Source organism: Tachypleus tridentatus, chromosome 4 (assembly GCF_004210375.1).
Source record: "Tachypleus tridentatus isolate NWPU-2018 chromosome 4, ASM421037v1, whole genome shotgun sequence".
Classification (NCBI taxonomy): Eukaryota; Metazoa; Arthropoda; class Merostomata; order Xiphosura; family Limulidae; genus Tachypleus; species Tachypleus tridentatus.
In genome coordinates this window covers 61,414,156-61,435,748 of record NC_134828.1, presented here as the reverse complement: position 1 = coordinate 61,435,748, position 21,593 = coordinate 61,414,156, and the positions used below count along the sequence as shown (strand labels likewise).

The 21,593-nt window shown below is 38.0% G+C and overlaps 1 protein-coding gene across 12 annotated transcripts in view; it reads left to right on the top strand.

The window, feature by feature from the left end:
• Positions 1-21,593, top strand: part of LOC143249246 (homer protein homolog 2-like) — a 262,984-nt gene that overhangs the window by 11,190 nt on the left and 230,201 nt on the right. The window contains exon 1 of one of the 12 annotated variants that reach the window (XM_076498750.1): positions 8,069-8,513. The exons of the other annotated variants lie outside the window; for them this stretch is intronic. Within the exon in view, the coding sequence (XP_076354865.1) occupies positions 8,443-8,513 (71 nt within the window). The 5' untranslated portion in view covers positions 8,069-8,442. Of the gene's footprint in view, positions 1-8,068; positions 8,514-21,593 lie in introns of those variants that run through there. 12 annotated transcript variants of the gene reach the window in all.

The following is a 21,593-nucleotide window of genomic DNA, read 5'->3' as shown; positions in this document are numbered from 1 at the left end:
CAGATATAACACTTATGTAACAAAATGTTTTACTTTTTCTTGTACATGGGCAGAAAATGTTATTTCCCAATTGCTTATGTTTAAAGTAAATAGAAAAGACCTATTTTTCTCTTCAAACTTCACTTTTGTGACCTGGGAGTGTATATCAAAAAATTGATGAGAGGCTATATTTGTGGGCTCATGCGTGAAAGGGATTTACAATCACAAATCTCAAAAAATTACTCACTTCTCAACATTTTTGTTCCTTGCTTTATAACTTTAGTATAAATACATGTAAATCTTGATCCATATGTTGTTTTATTCAGACCTTATGTACATGAAAATGTGCAAATTTGCCTGTTTTTACATAGAAAATAGGTAAATTTCTAAATTTCATTATCCAGGTCATAAAAGCAAAGTTTGAAGGGAATGATGGCCATTTTCTGTACTTTTACAACATAAGCTACAAAGAAGTAACACAAACTATCCAGGAACAAAATTGTGTATCCATTGTGTTATATGGTGTAATCTATATAGTTTTAGAGCTGGTACTGTATGTTACAATAAAATATTTTAAAGACTTCAATTGATGAAGTTAGCTGAGTATGATCTACTTTTATTGTCACTGCAGCATTTTGAAATGTTTATAACACATGTATCTAATTCTTAAAAATGTGTAATATTGGGATTGATTGTTTTATTTTAATGCCTTTGTGGCTGAAAAGGCAAGCATATTTGGTGTGACCTGGGATTCAAACCCATGGTCCTCAGATTATGAGTCAAATGCTCTATCCACCTAATCATTGCCAGGCCTTCATCGATAGGAAAGAATACAGCTTCCACTATAGCTGTTTCTTCCAATCCTTGGGAAAACAGGCTTCACACAAACCTTCTGCATAATGGTATACAAACAGTAGAAGCCTGTAGCATCTACGGTTTCATTAAGTTGTATGGCAAATTTCTGACTGTTCTGTGTGTGTTATCATTTGTATTTTTATGACAATAAATATTACATCTGTATATTTTGTAATAGTGTCACATGATAAAGAATAGACACGAGGACATCACCATTCCACTCTATAAATGATTTTAGTCATGTTTATTGCACTAGGAAGATGTTTTTCTTACAATGTATTGTTTCATACGTTTTCCAGTCAGACAAGATGTTTCTTAGGAAGCTGTTAAGGCTTTTAATGAAACAGTTTGCATCTTTTCAACTAGGCTTATTTTCACTCTTATTCCTTGAAAAATTCAATGGTTTTATCCACATGCTCGTGGTATTTGGTTTGTAAGATTATTTTGTTCGTGATGTCATTAGCTGAAATCTACAAAAATAGCACATTGTTTTTTCCTCTTTATTTTCTTAAGTGAAACCAAATTTTAAATAATCTTACTGATTGGTTGGTTTTTTTGTTTTTGAATTTCGTGCAAAGCTACTTCAGGGCTATCTGCGCTAGCCGTCCCTAATTTAGCAGTGTAAGATTTCAGGGAAGGCAGCTAGTCATCACCACCCACCGCCAACTCTTGGGCTACTCTTTTACCAACGAATAGTGGGATTGACCGTCACATTATAACGCCCACACGGCTGAAAAGGCGAGCATGTTTGATGCGACCGGGATTCGAACCCGCGATCCTCAGATTACAAGTCGAACGCCTTAACACGCTTCTGCTGGTTGGTACTTACGCATTTCAGTTTTCGGTTTGATATTTAGTTTACTGACTCAAGTACTGAAACGAACTTCCACTTACTAATGTTTTCAACAAACTAATAAATGTACTTTAATGTTTAAAACTTGAAAAAAACAAGATAAATTTATATAAAACAATCTCATGACATTTCAGCCATCCAATCACAGCCACGTTGCTTTTTGCATGAAATGTAACTATGACTATTAGTTCTTATATTATTTGTGTATAAATCTTATTAGAGCTTCCGGTTTACCGTATTCAATATTTTTCTGTGCTCTACATAAGAGAAAGGTATTGTGGCGTGAGTTTTTGGTTGCTTTTAATAAAAGTAATTTTTAAACGTTCTGCTTGTGATGTGTAAACAGTGTAAATGGTTATTTTATGCTGAATTAATGAAATATCTTCCTTAGCTAGCGAGAAAAATAATAAAGCACAGTAAATGTAATGGAGATTTAATTAGATAAATGAAGTATTAAACAAGCGTCATCTGTTAACTGGGTTCCATTTATAAAATAAGGTGATTCACAATTCATAGACCATCACCGAACATGTTCGTTATTTCAGCCGTGGAGAAGTTGTTTATTAACATTCAACCCTAATATTCTTTGGTTGTAGAATGTACAAGACTGTTTAATGTAAGGGATATTATTTAGTTTATTTTGTGAATTAATATTTAACGAATGTTTAGTTTTGTAAGAATGGAGTGTTGAAGATGGATTGTATTAAGTGTCAGTTGTGACAAACTTCTTTACGTAACTTTGTTATCGGTTCGTTGGTTTCGCTTGCTAACTTACTTGAAGTTAAGCACAAAGCTACACAATGGCTATTTATGCAATGCACAACATGGTTATCGAAACCCGGTTTTTACCGTTCTAAGTCTGTATATGTACCAGTGTGACACTGGGAGACTTCGTTTGCTGTTGTATTGTTATCTAGGCTGAAGTAATATTGTTGACGTCACGCTGTGTGAATCGATACTTTTCTCGTAATCGTAAGTGTGTGTTGTTGCCTCACAGCAGGGATTCCCAAACTATTTAAACCTGTGGAGCTTCAAATCAGAAAGAAAAACATTCCGTAGCCTTGATAAAACAGCAAACTAAAAATAGAAACAATCTTCACTAACACCAGATAAAGTTTACTTCAAGCTCTAAGGACGTAAATTTATTAAAAATATCAATATTTAAAGAAAAAATTTTACTTCAAAAATTTCTGCTTGCAAAATTTATATCAGTGAAAGTAAATTGTTCTTATTTATTTGTGGCTCAGATGGGCTTGATTTTGTTCACAAAGTAGTTCAATATTTAGAGTTATGGTTGTTACCTGTAAGCGCAAATCATCTTCAATATTTAGACTATTTCTAAATTTGGCCGTTGTAGCTGTATACAATGAAAATGTTTGCTCACAAAAATATATCCTATTGGAAAACACATCAAAATTTTCAAAGCTCTGTTACTTATTTCATGGTATTCCATGGCTATTTGAATCCAAAATTGTGTAATTTCTTTCTGCTGAAATTACTATAAGTTGTTCTTTCTCTTCCAAGGGCAAATCGTTGGTACTTGCAAAGTCAACAAAGGGATTTTGAATCCACAGTAGTTTTTCTAACTGAGGCGGGAAGTACTTCCCAATAGAGGCCTGGCATGGCCAAGCGCGTAAGGCGTGCGACTTGTAATCCTAGGGTCGCGGGTTCTCGCCCGCGTCGCGCTAAACATGCTCGCCCTCCCAGCCGTGGGGGCGTATAATGTGACGGTCAATCCCACTATTCGTTGGTAAAAGAGTAGCCCAAGAGTTGGCGGTGGGTGGTGATGACTAGCTGCCTTCCCTCTAGTCTTACACTGCTAAATTAGGGACGGCTAGCACAGATAGCCCTCGAGTAGCTTTGTGCGAAATTCCAAAAACAACAACAACAACTTACCAACAACTTCATTCATAAGTAAAAAAAAACAAAAAACACTGAGATTTCCGAAGCGGTCAAGTTTTTCAATAAGTATACATTCAACCCAAATTTTTAGCTTACGTTGAAGCGCTTCCATTTTACTCTGTGCTTTAAAGTACGTTACCCTGGTACCCTGCATTGTAGCATTCACTTCATTTAGATTGACAAATACATCCGAAAGGTAAGCCACTTTCTGTGTCCAGCATTTGTCCCTTAATTTGTATACAAGTTCAAAATGACATTCAGATAAGAAGAAACCTACCTCCTCACGCAGTTCGTAAAACCGAGCAAGCACTTTTCCCCAAGAAAGCCATCGGACTTCAGTATGAAGCGGCAAATTTTTATGCAAACTTCCCATATCCTCACAGAGCAAAGTGAAGATTCTCGCATTAAGTGGTCTTGTCATAAAAATAGTTACTTTTATAAAATCATCACCCAATACCTCTTTTAATTCTTCTGGCATTAGTTTCATTGCAAGTGCATGACAATGAAAACCGCAATGGATACTCTCGATATTCGGGTTTTTCTTTTATATGCATGCCACTGCGCCTAAAAATTTTCCAATCGTAGCTGAAGCCCCATCATTACAAATATTTGAGCAAAGCTGCCATTGGATCTTATGTTCTTCCATAAATAAATCGCTCAGTTTAAATATTTCTTTGCCTGTTGTTTGAGTAGGCAAAGGTTTGCAAATTAACGTGTCGTCTTCAAAACGAGCTTCTAAATATAGCGAATAAACACGAGCAATATCGCATAACATGCGACATCTGTCGATTCATCCATCTGAAGCGAAAAAGTTGGACTCGCTTTTACTTGCCTTATTAACTCCGTTAAGGAACTCGCTGACATATCCTTGATTCTTCGAGAAACCGAGTTGTCAGAAAGGGATACAGAGTTAATGTTTTTAAGCAATTTCTCATCAATCGTACACTCTACCAAATCTTTTGCGCATGGTTTTATCAAATCTTCTGCAATTGTATGAACTTCACCTGCTTTTGCAATACGGTAATTAACACAATATGAAGCAATAAGAGCACCTTTGTTGCCCTGATGGACAAATGAACGAAATATAGCTTTCCTTCCATTTAATTGCAAACACTTTCTTTTGAAATACTAGGAAGTTGAATTTTTTAATTGGGAGTGTTTGGGTTTTAGATGCCGTTTTAACTTTGCTGGATGCAAACTACTGTTACTCAACACTGTTCTACATTCAACACACAACCTACCAGGTCCATCTTCATTACCTGCCCATGTAAAACTGTATTCAATAAAACTTTCATCATATTTTATTTTCTTTCTTGTTTCGGCTCTTCTTGCATCATCCTGCGTTGAAGTGCTTGCACACGATAATGCCGATGAATTAGTATTAGGCCTAGGACGATTTTTATTCGTATAATATTTATTACTTATATTCAATCATTAATCCATTACACGGGTGGCAACTAATTATTAGTTTGTGTAAAAACGTATTATTGTACCTTTGGCATTTCAAAACTATTTTCACAGACACAAAATAGCTTCTTAATGAAAAATCGTTCAAGCATTTCAGTGTTATCATAAAATGATATGCTAACCTAAGATCGGTGTTGCCATAACGAAGTCAGAAATAAAAATTTGTGGAAAAATGGCTAGGCCGCTAGAATAATATATTTTTCTAAAGGTTTCGTTTGTCTAGAATTTCGCGCAAAGCTTTTTATTTTGTTTGTTTGCTTTTTGAATTTCGCGCAAAGCTACTCGAGGGCTATCTGTGCTAGCCGTTCCTAATTAGTGTAAGACTAGAGGGAAGGCAGCGTGTCATCACCACCTACCGCCAACTCATGGGTTACCGCCAGCTATGTAAATCTTGATTCATATGCTGTTTTATTCAAACTCTATTTAAATGACAATGTGCAAATTTGCTCGTTTTTACATAAAAATAGGTTAGTTTCTAAATTTCATTATCTAGGTCACAAAAGCAACGTTTGAAGGGAATAATGACCATTTTCTGTACTTTTACAACATAAGCAATTAAGAAATAACACATACTATCCAGGAACAAAATGTGTGTTACATAGTGTTATCATTGTTGCGCCCTTATGAACTGTATGGGTTCCTCCTGTGGGACGCGCTCCACATTTTGCTCACAAGAGATCTATAACAGCGTAAAGCATATTCTAGGTACTTGTGTTTTTGTGTTAAACGTTCAGTCAATAGGCGCAGGAAAAGTAAAGGGTTGTGCGCATATCTAATTTCATTCGCTGCCAATACTGTCAAACATATATCAGTATGAAAGTTCAATTTGTTGTACCAAAAATGAAATTTATGCATGTCTAAATACAATATTTTATGCATGCTCAGACACATACCACGTATGTGTTATACGCTTGTTTACTAAACATTATGTAAGTACAAGTGCATATAGTAACCATAGCGACAGACGTATTAATAACGTTTTTTATTTGAGAGATATGGGTAGCGAAACTCAGTGTCTTGTTTAGAGTTTCGTGCACATTTTGAACAGCGTAATGAATATTACGCCATGTTTATGTTGTGGTTTCCATGGAAATTTCTAAAATTAGGAAAGTAAAAAATAAAATAGAAATTCGTATCTCGCATCTTCGTTTAGTACGAAGATTTTAACACTTTGGAATGTATTTGTAATATGAACTAGAAATTAACGTTATTTTAATGTTTTAAATGTTAACTTATATTATAATCATATCCACTGTATTGAACGTAACGATGAGGAATGTCAGTAATAAGTTTCAAAGTGAAACGTGGCCTTGTGGTTAGCGTACTATGCTGTGTCCGAGGATCTGTGGTTCGCGTCTCCTTACAAAATTGCGCTCCACACTTTGTAGCCACAGTTGCGTCATAAACGTAAGAGATAAGCTCAAAACTGGGGAAAGTTAGCACTGATAGTCTGTGAATTTTTGGCAGAAATATTGGAATACAGAACAAAACGAAGCACTACTCGTTAATTTGTTACACACACACATATATATATATGTATGTATATACATAAACGTAACCACTGTGTTGTAATGTACCATACATTGTGCTATCCAACTATGTAACTAAACAGCAACATATACATTTATTTTAGATTTAACGTTAAGTTAATGAACTTTCATTAATTGACATTTTTATGTAAACGGTGCTAAGTTATGTGTATATTTTTATAGGGACAGGAAACCAGTGAAATTACATAAAGCTTGTTTGTTTCTAAACGCAATTCTGCACAATGGGCTATCTGTTCTATTACTTCTGCATGCAGGAATTAAACTCCAATTTTTATTGCTGTAATGTTTCAAGCTTACCACTGAATTATCGATGATGAAAATTAAAATTAATTTTATGTATGGATTGTAAGTATGGATCTTTAACATTATTTTTGAAATACATTTCATTCTACTGTTAGTTTTAATGTTGCTTAAAGACTGTTTGGAATTTTGGATCAATATATGAATTTAGGAGCACTTAAACATTCTAAATTGGTTGAAATGAATGAAATAAATTTCGCCAAAATTATTAATAGTTTAAAATAGTTGCTTTATAGGTATTATGACTGTGGTTTCTTGTAATTTATTTATGGAAACGTATGCTTTAAGTTAAAACAGTGTAACATAAGCCACACTATTTACTGAGCTAACTTGCTTTAATCAGAAGTTATTGTTAGTAATAAATATTTAATAATAAAACCCGAATAAAGTGAGCTATAATATATGTAAGTAAAATACGAATTATGATTTTAACATAAATATTTATCGTAATATTTAAAGAAACTCTCCTGGTTTAAATCCTAATAAATTTGTGCACGAACGTCAGTTCTTTATTAATGATTAATATCGATCGTTTGTTTTTAATGCATGGTTTAAAAAATATATACAGATCTGCCTTTTTCCACCACAGGAATCTGACTCAAGTGGTGACTACACCTAACCAGTTTTAAAAATATATCGTATGACGACATATTTGATCTCACTGTATGATGAAGTAAAACAATTGTGACCTAAAATTTAAATTTAAAAATTTTCTAATTCTATATTTACTTTGCTCTTCAACGGGTGAAAGTTGCATAATTAAATTAACTTACAATAAATACAGTTTCTAACTTACAAATAATAATTTGTAAATAATTTGAGAGTTAGATAGCTGTTTTATTATTTGCACTCAGAAGCTGTTTACACGAGGATAAGATGCACTTGAAGTTTGTTGCTTAAAGAATTGAATGTTAGGAATATATTGTATAAAGTTTCAAAACTTTCAAATACGAAGGAAATTATATTTGATTGTATCTATGTATCAATTTGATTGTCTTGATTGTATCTATGCTGACGTTGAATACTGGATTGTATAAAATGTTATTACCAGATACAAACTCGTTACTAAATTTAATTTTTACAAATTACACCAGACGGCGTCATATACAGGCTTCAATCAAACTTGCTCGAATTACTCCCGCACGTATAGAGAATTATATTCTGTGCCGAACTGTACAGTACTAGTCAATGTATGAACAAAATATTTATCTTTTAAAACAGTTTATTGCTTATGTTGTTATACTGCATTTTAACTGACCCATTGGCTTGGTGCTTGATATGAATGATTAATTTTTATAAAAATCATTGATTTGTTTTAGTCTAAATTTCTGGACCGAAACTTAGGGTGCAGGGAGAAAATCGACAAGATGTGTTATATATATCTGTGTAGTCGTGTCTGAGATAATAATTCGCTTAAACCCACGGGCCTTCCTCTTCTCATGGATGTGTAGTTGTAACGCAGTCTCAACACTTTCGATTTAAATACAGCATACAGTCATACTGTTTCGATTTGTACTTTGAACCTACTTTATTGATATGACTGGGCAGTTAAGTAGTAACCAAATCCAACAATTGTATGTACACAGTATGCTCTATGGCTGGAAAAGGCAAGTGAAATATAGAAATGTTACTGATTAACATTCTTATGTTAGTATTGTTGTTTGTTAAAAATGTGTCATATAACATCATAGTTGTTTTATTTTCCGTTATTCATATTACAAATAGAAAATCAGTATTTCTTTTTTCGTAAATTGATCTGCATAAAGTTACCTATGCACGAATATTCATTACAATAGTTTTATTTTCGTGTAAATATTTACTTAGAAATTGTTTATCGACTCTTTCTCGTTGCCTCATGTTGAAATAATGCGAGTGTGATTCATTACTCAATTAAAAAAGTGATCTAATAACACTATGTAACACAAATATTGTTCCTGGATAGTATGTGTTATTTCTTCATTGCTTATGTTGTAAAAGTATAGAAAATGGCTATAATTCCCTTCAAAGTTTGCTTTTGTGACCTGGATAATGAAATTTAGAAATTTACCTATTTTCTATGTAAAAACGGGCAAATTTGCACATTTTCATGTACATAAGGTCTGAATAAAACAACATATGGATCAAGATTTACATGTATTTATACTAAAGTTATTCAAAAATGTTTAGAAGTGAGTGGTGTTTGGATTTACGACTGTCATGTAAATTATTTTCACGTATCAGCTCCCAAATACAGTCTCCCATCATTTTTTCGTTATACGCTCCCAAGTCACAAAAGCAAAGTACAAAGAGAAAAATAGGTCTTTTCCATTTACTTTAGACATAAGCAATTGGGAAATAACAATGAAAAGTAAAAAATTTATTACATCATATAATTTAATGAGGTAACCTAAGTTTGTATGACTAAACATCTTTTATTCCAGTGTAAAATTAATGAACACGTCGTGCAAAATTTAAATTGCATCTGAAGTGCACTTAAAGGGTAGAGAAAATGATTTGCTTAACGTGTTTTCCTTTATTCAGTCAGTAAGTACTTTTATCAGCGTCGAAAATTAACAGTATTATAATTTGTTGGCTCATTTATCAGTGTCTCCCACTGGCACAATGGTAAATCTTAAGACTTAACGCTAAAACGTGTTTTCAGTGGGTGGGCACATTTATAAATAACCCATTGTGTGGCTTCTTGCTTAACAAACAAATAAACAGAAAACACTTAGCAACATCACAGAAAAAAAAGCTTCATGTTATAGTGTTTTCTTGATTTAATTAATTAGACCAAAGCTTCAAATTTCATCACTATATTTTATGCTTAGTTTCATTGTTGAAGATTTGGAGTATTTTCAGCTGTGTGTGGGCTTTCTTAGTTTCTACAGAGTAAGGTAATTAGCTTATTTATACCGTGTTTGAACTATACAGTTTTAACATAAAAAAAGCAGATTTTTTTCTGTATTAACACTCATGGTTTGTGTCAGACAATCCTGGATTCATGTGAAGTGTGTGTGTAAGTGTGTGCGCTCGCCCTTTATAGGGACGGATAACCAGATTCATTTCTAAGACGGAATACTGGATTTCTGTGAGTTGTGTTTGAAGTCACTCTTGCATTAAAGATTTCACACACACACACATATAATACACAACGCTTCTATATAAACAATTCAAACATATACATATTTCATTTGTATGGGTAAAGCTCAATTTTGGCTAAAAGTTTAACCTTCTCTTGTGTTATATCTTCATACACTAATGTATCGAACTAACAAGATAATCACGAGGTTTCAATTTGTACTTCAGTTAACTGGTAGATTTATTATTCGGGTTCAATCAGTTCCCACTGGAGTTTGATTCCTGTTCGTGGTGAGAGGACCTGCCAGAGAAGGTTCTGTACTTTCAGTTTACCTCCTATGAGATCCAAACATCCACCAATATTTTTACCATGCGTGACAACCTGTGAAGGGGAGGAGAGGATCCTGGTGGTTGAGGGGTCCGACCTTTACACACCATTTTGGCCTTGAGTTCCTGTATTCCTTGAAGTTACCCCCCAGGGGCAGTCAATTGGTCTACTTAGGCTTGGGTCAACTGAGCGTCAGTGTTGGACTTTCTCAACAGGTGTTGCGGACATTGTGTTTGAGTATAGTGCTCACGAAAGCCTAGCCTTGCTGCAATGTCCTTGTTTGGCATTGCAGTGTTCCCTCGTAGGATTCCATGATGAGTGGTGTCAGTGAGCACTGAAATGTATAGCATTTTTTATTATGGATACCCCTATTTATGAAAAAATAAAATTGAAAAAACATTATCGGAAAACGATCATAAATGGACGACTCTGCTGTGCAGTCAACATCACAGTGAGATTCTGTACCTCGATTTCTAATTACCCATTCCTTATCCGAGAAACTCTCAGGGCAGATGTATTCTTTTTCACTCAAAAGGGATTAAAGGGGCTCCCCTAAGTCAGTAAAGAAGTTGTGCTCTGGAAACATTTTGGTGGAAACATCTTTATCGCAACATACCACACTCCTCTTGAAATCGAATGACACTGGGGATATTCCCATCGATGATATTCCGCATGCAACTTTGATTTCTTCCAGAGGAGTTATAGTTGAGAAGGATTTAAAGAACATTCCTCAGTCAGGTATTCCTGCAGTATGCCAAATCTCCACTTGTAAAGATGGAATTATGGTACCTACTAATGTTCTGATATTCACGTTTACATCACGACATCCTGCTGCCAAGACAGATTATCTGAACTGTAAGGTACGGCCACACATTCCCAACCCTCTGATGTTTTCAGTGTCAATGGTAAGGCCACTCATAAACATCATGTCATGGTTCTTTAACATGTGCTTGTTGTGGTGGAAAAGACCACGGTGCTTATGAGTGGAAACTAGAACCACGCTGTGTTAACACGGTTCTTATTCTATTACTTGCCCTAAATGGGTGGAGGAGAAAAGGTGCAATACTTGAAAACTATAATATCTCTTACCTAGAGGCTTGGAAATTATTGTCCCCAACTCTATCTCGGATATATGCTTCTGCATTTATTCCATTGCCACAGTACCTCCAGCAGAGTCATTTGCAAAACATATGAAGAATCTTTTGCCCTCCATGATTAAAAAGTTGACGAATCTATATGCACTTCCATCTCTCCTGCCACTCATCCTAGTAACTGCCCAGTTCCACTTCCTTTGGCTTTGGGTTCGGGTGTTTCTTCGGGTCCATGCTCTTCTGCAGCACCGAGAAGTAATTCGTTCACGCCCTCAGTCGCTGGAATCTTTGTCCACAAGCAGATTCCTGCCTACTCAACCCATGGCAGAACCCATGAAGGTCGATAGACCTTTGTCCAATAAAGAAAAAACGTGATCGAAAACAGAAGGGCTCCCCGTTAGGTTCTCCTCCACGTAAATATAAATGGCCAATCTGATCCAGTAAAACTATCGGGATTTTCATCCAAATGTAGGTGACTTAAAGGATTTGATTGATTCTTACAATCCCATGTGTCTCTCCTTAAAGGAAACATTCGTGAGACCTGCTGTTAGTCACATTTCGTCGGTTTTCTTTCTATAGAAATGACAGGCTCTGTGATGGACGAGTGCATGGTGATGTGGCACTGCTGGATAATCAGCTTGTGTTGACTCTGTCTTTGCCACTTGATACATCCTTGGAGGCTATAGCCATCCATGCTTTCTTGGGTCGAACCATCACTATTTGTTCTCTCTACCTGGCTCCTGAAGAGACCTATGATCACTCAGACCTTGTTGTCGTCACTGAGCAGTTGCCATATTACTCTTTAATCCTGGGGGATTTTAATTGACATAATCCTCTCTGGTGTGGTGGCTGATAATTATGAGGAAGAGTTGTTCCAGAGAGCACATGCTCTTGGGTCACAACCTATATCTCTTCAACATTGGTCCTTATACTTATTTTCATGCACCTAGTCAGTCTCTTACTGCTGTTGATCTCTCTATCTGCTACCTTTCACTTTTCTCTTACTTTTCTTGAATGGTTGACAGTAACACACGGGGCAGTGTTCATTTTCCTATCATTTTGAGAGAAACTGGCTGTTTTCGATGCTACCCAAACCGCGAGCCTCAATGGAAGTTGGTCTAGGCCAGCTCTTTCACTACTTTCTCAGAACTTGATCCTGCAATCGTCTGTAAACCATCGATAGATGACTGCATAGCAGTGGTGATTAACTGTATTGTCCAAGCAGCTGCTCGGTGTATTCCTAAAACCTCGACACGTTTCCTACAGTAGCCTCGTCTTTGGTGGAGTCCTGCCTGCCACATGGCAAGGAAAGCTCAAAAACGGGCTTGGGATACCTTTTGTCGGTATCTCACACTTTTAAGCTACTCTGCATTTCAGTAGAACTGTGCATATACTCGGCAATTTGACGTTAAGGCCAGAGGAAGTCTTGGATTAAATATACCTTTAGCATCTCTCCTACCACCAGTTCAAAAGTCATATGGTTTGACTTTGAAAGGTTAGTAGACAGTATACTTCTGCCTCTCTTTTGATCTTGCTCTCTGATGACCAGGAAGTTGATGATGCCCAGAGCATCGCCAATACTCTTGGCGAAAGCTTTTCTCGTGTGTCTAGCACTTATGCTTCATCCCCACCTTCTTAGCTCTCTGGACACGGGCAGAGCGATCGCGTCTTTCCTTTTTGGCTGATTATTTCTATGACTATGCTTGCCCCTTTATGCTGGTGGAACTCAAGTTTACTATTCATTGGTATAAGCAGTACATCTGTCAGACCCAATGATATTTATTGCGAGATGCTGTGCAATCTCTCTCCTGCCTCTCTTGCTATTCTGATTGTTGTGAACTGGATTTGGCAAGAGAATGTTGTTTTCTGATGCTTGGCACCATGCTATTGTACTCCCCTTTCCTGAGACTGGGAAGGATCCCAATATTCCTTCGAACTACCTTCTAATTGCTTTGACGAGCTGTCTATAAGATCTGAGAGAGAATGGTTAATGCTTTTCTTGTTTAATTACTTGAATCAAACAACCTCTGACTCACTCAGTGTGGGTTCTGATGACATGGATCACCTGATTCAACTTGAAACCTCAATAAGGGAAGTCTTTCAAAAGAAACAACTTTTTCTCTATTTTTTTACATTGAGAAAGCTTACGATACAACGTGGAAGTATGGTATCTTGCGAGACCTCCACTCGTACTGGTTGCATGACCATTTACCCATTTTTATTAAACATTTTAATGGACTGGTAGTTCCAAGCCCCTTGTAGATTCGATACTATCCTTTTCTTTCCCACAGGAACTTGGATTTCTTCAGGGCTGTGTCTTGAGTGTTTCACTTTTCATTATAAAGATTAATGCCATCAGTGGACAACTTCCCCCTACAGTTGCAAATAGTCCCTGTCAATGACTTCCATATTTCGTGTCAGTCGTGAAGCATAAGGTTTATTGAATGACAGTTACAGAGTGTCCTCAATCACTTACTGAAGTGGACTACAAACAGTTTTACCTTTTCTTGCTCCAAAAGTGGGGTATTCATCGATATTTCTAACTCCGTTCTGGAGAAGTTGTGCTTCCCGTGGTCACTGAGGCAAAGTTCATGGGGCTTACCTTTGACTGTAAACTGCCCTTTGCTCCACACATCATGCAGCTATGTGTTTAAGTTACAAGGGCACTAAACATCCTCCATGTTCTCTCTTTCCCCTCTTGAGGAGCAGATCAATTTTCCACTTGGTGTGGATTCCTGTACATGATGAGGAAACCTCCCAGGGAAGGTTCTGTTCTTTCAGTTTACCTTCTCTGGGACCTGAACATCTACCGACGTGTTTGCTGAAGGGGAGGAAAGAGTTCTGGTGTTTCAGGAGTCCAACCTAAACACAACACTTTGTCCTTGAATTCATGCAGACGGGCGGCCTTGGGGTGGCCCCTAGGGTTAATCGATTGGTCCACTTGGGCTAGGGTTAACCAAGTATCACTGTTAGATGTTCTTAACAGGTGTTGTGGACATTGTATCTGATGCTGGTGTTGGAGCATGGTGCCCACGAAACCCTTGCTTTGCTGCAGTGTCCTTGTTTGGCATTTTAGTGTGTCCCTTCGTAGGGCTCCATGGTGGGTGGGGTTAGTGGGCACCTAAACATTATTGTTTTATTATGGATCCTCCAAATAAAAACTTAAAATAGCGAAAAACAGTCCATAGGTAAACGACCTCGTCTTGAAGATTCTGAGCAGCAATCTTCAACATCTGTAACACCTGTACCTCGTTTTCTTGTACTACATTTTTTTTCAGACAAACCTTTTGGGCAAATGTTTCCCTTTTTCATTCAGAAGGGACTAAAGGGATTTACTGGCTCTCCAGAGTCAGTCAAAAAGCTTCGTTTTGTTGATATATTGGTGGAAACATCCACATCTAAACACAGTAAACTCCTCTTACATTCAAAGGCAATTGGAGATATATACTCATTGAGGTTATGCTCCATGATACTTTGAATTCGTCACGAGGAGTTATTGTTAAGAGGGATTTGAAGAACATTTCCGAATCATAGATTCTCGCTGGTTTCTTCACCCAAGGAGTTTCTGCAGCGAGGTATATCTCCACTCACAAGTACAGATTTAAGATGCTGACCAATCTCCTCATTTTCACATTTACATCACCTCATCCACCTGCCACCATCAAGGCAGGTTATCTTAATTGCAAGGTACAGCCATGCATTCCAAATCCACTCACATGTTTCCAATGTCAGTGGTTTTGTCACTCAAAGACATCATGTCAAGGATTTTTTATGTGTACTTATTGCAGTGGCAAGGACCATGATGCCTATGATTATGAAATAAGCCCTCATTGCGTTAAATGTAGCAGTTCTCACCCATTCTACTTTCGTTCTTGCTCTAAATGGTTGAAAGAAAAGGAGGTGCAGCATTTGAAGAGGATTCAAAATATTATTTACACTGAGGCTCGAAATTTGCTGTCCACCACTTCATCTTGGACGTATGCTGCTGCACTTCGCTCCACTACTACAGTGAAAGTGCAGGCGGGTCTCTCTGTGCTTCCAAAAGAATTATTCTCAAACTATATGAAAAGTCTTTTGACCTCCATGGTTAAAAAGTTGATGAATCAATGTCAGTACTCATCTCTGCCCCTAACATTCATTCCAGCAAACCCCAAAACATACATCCTTTGATTCTGGTGTGGGCATTTTTTGGGGTACATCTTCTCCTACCCAAAGATACAAAACGATCGTTCGTTAACGTCCTCAGTTGCTGAAATCCTCTTCCAATGACAAAGACCTTCCAAATCGACCCAGGGTGAGATCCATGGAGGTCGATAGACCCCATCGAATAAAGAGAATAAACAAAAAAGACGTGGTTGTAAAAAGGGCTCTCCACCCAGTTCACCTGCATATAAATAAAAATGGCCACCTTGATACAATGGAACTGTTGAGGTTTACATTTTAATCTGGATGACATCAAATCTGATTGATTCCTACCAACCTGTATGTTTTTTCTTACAGAAAACATTTCTGAGACCTGCACCATTTGGCAGTTTCATTGTACAAAAATTACAGGCTGTGTGATGACGTGAGTGCATGGAGGGGTGGAGGGGTGGCACTGTTGGTTGATCAGCATATGCCCACCTAGTCTTTGCTATTCAACACATCCTAGGAGGCTCTTGTCATCCGTCTTTTTTTTGAGTCGTACCATCACTGTTTGTTCTCTCTACCTGTCGCCTGGAGAGATCTATGATTAGCTAGCCCTTGATGCTATTATTGAACAGTTGCTGTCTCCCTTTTTAATCCTAAGGGACTTTAATGGACATCATCCCTTCTGGAAATGCTGATATAGATGGGAAGAGACCCTCTGTTGAGCGTGTACTCTCTGATCACAACCGTTCTATTTTCAATCCTGATTCTTACATTTTTTCATGCACCTAGTTAGTCTTTACTGCTGTTGATCTCTCAATTTGCTCTCCTTCGCTATTCTCCCGCTTTTCATGGAGGGTTGACAATAACTCACTAGGTGGTGGTCATTTTCCTTTAATTTTGAGAGAGACTGGCTGTGGTCAATGCCACACGATCCGTGTGCTCTGGTTGAAGCTGGTTCAAGCAAATTGGTCCTCTTTCACTACTCTTGCAGAATTCTATCCTGCCATCGTCTGTAAGCCATCAATAGATGATTGTGTGACAGCAGTAACTGACTGTATTATACAAGCAGCTGCTCAATGTATTCCTTTAATCCCGACACGTTTTCCACAGCATCCTCGTCTGCGGTGAAATCCTGCTTGCTACATGACATGGAAGGCTCAAAAACGGGCCTAGGATACTTTTTGTAGGTATCTCACACTCTTGAACTCCATCTCTTTCCATCAGGCCCATGCACATGCTAGGTGGGTAAGACGTCAAAGCTAGAAGGAATCTTGGATTGATTAAGTTTACAACCAACATATCTTCTGTCACCAGTTCCAAAATCATAGGGGACAAGATTCGAAAGGTCATTGGGCAATGTAATTCTGTCCCCCTCTCAACCTTACTCTCTGATGGCCAGGAAGTAGCTGTTACCTGAAGCATTACTAATACTCTAGGTGAAATATTTTGCCAGTTTTCTAGCAATTCTGCTTCATTCTTCACCTTCTTAGCCATCAAAACTTGAGCAGAGCGATCACCTTTTTTCTTTTGAGCTGATTGTCTCTTTGACTGTAATCGTCCCTTTACGCTGGTGGAACTCAAACTGGCCCTTCGTTGGTCTGGCAGTACATTGTTTGGACCTGGTGATGTACAGTATGAAATGCTGTGCCATCTATTTCCTGCTTCTCTCGCTATTCTCTACAGGAACATGCAGTCTCTCAGGGCCTTGTTTTGAGTGTCATACTTTTCAGTGTAAAGATTAATGCCATCACTGAACAACTCCCTTATACTGTTGCAAATGGGCTCTATGTTGACGACTTTGACATCTGAATTCAGTTGTGAAACATGAGGTATATTGAGCAGCACTATTTATACTGACTCGCTTATTTCTCTACTGACCCTGGAATGCTTCACGTTCGTTCTCACCCTGTTCTTGCTGATTTTTAAAGCCAACTGGCCCATTTCTCTTTACCATCTAATTCTATCCAGTATTTCTGGATACCAGGCTATTTTGGTATTTGCGAGAACGGGCTCGCCAATACAGCAGCCAAATCTATCTGCTCTGGCACTATCACTGCTGTGCCTGTTCCCATACATTGACTGTATTCAAGGCTGTGTGCCAGTTGACAGTCGACTTGGAATGAGCAAAGTGAAAACAGACTTTTCCAAATAAAATATTCTCCTGGACTTTAGCCATCTTACTTCCATAAAGATCGGAAAGAGGAAATTGTCCTAACAAGACTAGCATTTGTCACAGTTTTTTAACTCATTGTTTTCTTTTACCTGGGTCTGATGCACCAGTGTGTAGTTTGTGTAACACCCAGATTGCAATAAGCCACATTTTACTGTCTTGCTGTCATTACGACACTCAATGACGGCACCATTTTAACCATGTTTTGTTCCAAGGTTTATCCTTAACGTTAGACAGAGTCATTGGCGATGGTGACACTGTCCACCTAAGAAATGTTTTTTTTAGTTTTTTAAAGGCCTTTGATCTTTTTAATGCTATTTAAATTTTTAATTTATGAATTAGACCTTTTTCTTAATATGATTCTCATTTAAGAATCAAAGTCCATGTAGTTCGATTTGAAATTAGAAAATAGCCGTAACGTCAAATAAATCAAAACCAGGACTAGAAGGGCCAACTTCAGGAGGCTAATGCTGATTTTTTAACTTGCCAGTTAGTCATTTTGGCGACTTATTATAATTACAATTATGCTACAGAAAGTCCTTTGTTACTTGTATTACTGTAATTTTTCTCTTACCACTGTAGATTAGATATAAAAATTGGATTTAATGCTATTTATGCGTTTAATTAAAAATTAAACTTTGCTTTGTTTTACCTTAATTTACTTTTATAAATTACGGATGTTTGGCGTAGATAGCCTGGTTGCTTTGTGCCATAAAATACAAAACCAACCAGATCGATGTTCTATGCTAAAAATCTATCGTGCCCTTATTTTATCAAACCTGGACTATGGGTCTCTGGTCTGTGGCTCTGCCAGGATCTTGGCCTTGAAGATGTTGGACCGTGTTCTCACCATCAGGGACTTTGGCTCTGCACAGGGGCCTTTCCACACTTTTCTAGTCCGGAGTTTGTACACTAAGTCTCATGAATCTCCGCTATACCTTCGTCATTTGCAACTGTCTTTACTGTATGCTTCAAAACTTCGTTCCTTACCACAACGTCGCACTTAGGGTTGTGTTTTCCTGCTTCAGTGGGCCATGCTTTTTCAGAATAGTTGTTCCTTCTCGCCTTCGTATCCAGATGCAGTTGGAAGAATGAGGCCAGTCCATCCCACCATGGCTTATTACCATTCCTAAATGTGACCTTTCTTTGCGTCATTTGAAGAAGGTGGATACTCCCGTTTGGAAGTATCACCTTCTATTTGTAGAACATCTTTCGATCCATCCTTCCATTTTCATTTATACAGATGGTTCGAAGTCAGGTGACTCTTTGGGCTCTACCATGGTTTGTCGCGATTCGGTTGTTGCACTCAGAAACCTCCTCTACTGTTTCTGTGTTCACTGCCAAATCGTATACCATTTCCCTTGCGCTGGATCACATAGATGCTAAGCAGTACTCAAATTGCACTATTTATACTGACTCGCTTAGCTCTTTATTGGCCCTAGAATCAGTTCACGTTAGTTTTCACCCTGTTCTCGTCGATATTCAAAACCGACTAGTCCATTTATCTCTATCATCTACTTCTATCCAGGTTTTTTTCTGGATACGAGGCCACGTTGGTATTCACGGGAAGGAGATGGCTGACATTGCAGCTAAATCTGTTTTCCTCTGATACTATCACCACCGTGCCTGTCTCATTCATGGACTACGGTCCTGTATTCACGGCTCAGCTTAGAGTGAGCAACATGATAACGAGCTTTGCCACATCAAACCGTTTATATTGGACTTTGGCCATCTTGCTTCCTTAAAGATCGAAAGGAGGAATTTGTTCTGGGTAGGCTACGCATTGGTCACAGTTTTTTAACTCATCGCTGATACTGATGCACCATTGTGTGGTTTGTGTGACACTGTGGTCACAGTAGCTCACATTTTACTGTCATGCCGTCATTAAGGTCGAGAGCGACGGCGTCATTTGAAACATGTTTTTACCATGGATTCACCCTTGACGTTGGATAGTGTCATTGGCGATGGTGGCACTGTTCACCTCAGTTGTGTTTTTTTTTTAATTTTTAAGGGACATTGGTCTTTTTAACTCTTTAAAATTTTAATTTGAAAATTGGACTATCTTTTGTTTGAGCATGATTCCTTTTCACATATTTTAATTACTTTTTACCGGTTGTTTGGCACAGATCACCCAGTTGCGCTAAATAACCAACCGAACTTTAATCAAATGTACAGATTCCAAACTTTCATTTATGCGCGAAAGAAGATATGCATTAGAGTTCTAATTAGTGATAACTTTAATAGCGATATTCCTCTTTTTTCTCTCTCTTTCTCGTTGAGCAGAAAATTAACTCCAAAATGAAAGTACATTAAATTAGCTATATTGATCAATGCCATCTGAAGTAAACGAGGAACTCGAGTTCAAAACGTGCATTTGAGGTATCACGTCAGTGGACTTCGGATACTCGTCTTCCTCCTAACCGTGATCTGTATATTGACTGTTGTTACGTCAGCAGAACTTTCATCTAGTACAGGGGTTCCCAACCGGTGGGTTGCGACGCCTTGGCAGGAGGGTCGCAAAGCATTGGCAGTGGAGTCGCGAAGCCTTGGCAGGGGAGTCGCGTAGCCTTGTTAGAAGTAGCTTGGGATAACATTAATTTTATCTCATCAATTACATTTTCATGCTCTTACATTTTTTTTTTGTTTCGGTGCAAAGCAAAACGTGTGCTGCGTTAGTTCAATGTCATTAGGTGATATTATGGGTGTATGTATGTGTGCCTGTGAGTGAATGTGCTTGTGTGAATGTGTATGTATCTGCAACTGTATGTATGTGTGTACTAGAGAGTAGCGAGTATGTGAGTGCACGCGCATGTTCGTATGCTTGTGTGTCTGTTTAGCTGTGATTAAGTGTGTGTGTGCTCGCTGTCGACACGTGAGTCACATGTCCGTTGCTGATTGGTGGATGACGAATCGCGCGACTGGCCACGCTCCCTTCCCTCCCCCCCCACAAGTAGTCAGTGTAAGATCTACAGTTGCCAAAGCGTTCATTATTCAACATTTTTATTTTATTTTAACAAGGAGATAAGTAAGCAGTAGAGGTGAGTTGTGTCCATGGCTAAACGGCGCAGATACTCGGAATGCTACCTCAACATTGGCTTCACCACTGTGCACGCCAACGACGGCATCGAGAAACCACAGTGTGCTTTGTGCCATGTTGTCCTGAGTGCAGAGTCAATGAAACCATCAAAACTCAAGCGTCATCTCGAGACGAAACATCCAGAACACGCAAAGAAGGGTTTGGATTTCTTCAAACGGCATGAACGGTGTCTTAAAAGCCAAAGAATCGATAGAAGTGGGTCGTTTCAGCAGTAGAGTGCAGCCGTAGTGGAAGCTTCATATGAGATTGCATTCGAAATTGCTAAACAAAAAAAAAAGCCTCAAACGATTGGAGAAACACTTCTTAAACCATGCATGATGAAAGCAGTAAATCTTATTCTTGGAGAAGCCAGTGCAAAGAAGATGCAGCAAGTATCCCTGTCAAACAAGACTATACAGAGGTGCATTTCTAAAATGTCTATGGATGTGAAGGAACAGGTTTTGACTGAAATCAAGGGTTCCCCTTTGTTCTCCTTTCAGCTCGACGAGTCAACAGTTGTAAGTTCATGTTCTCAGTTGCTTGTCTTCGTGAGATACATTAATTCAGGTGACATCAAAGACGAATTCTTATTCTGAAGTGCACTTGAAAAACATAACAAAAGCTGATGATGTCATGGAAAAAGTTTCAACTTTTTTTCAAGACGAAGATCTTTAATGGGAAAACGTGTGTGGGGTTTGTACGGATGGGGCACCGGCTATGCTGGGATCGAAATCAGGATTCCAGTCGAGAGTGAAGAAGCTAGCACCTCAAGCAAAGGGCATCCACTGCATGATTCACCGATATGCTCTCGCCAGTAGACTCTCCCTGCCT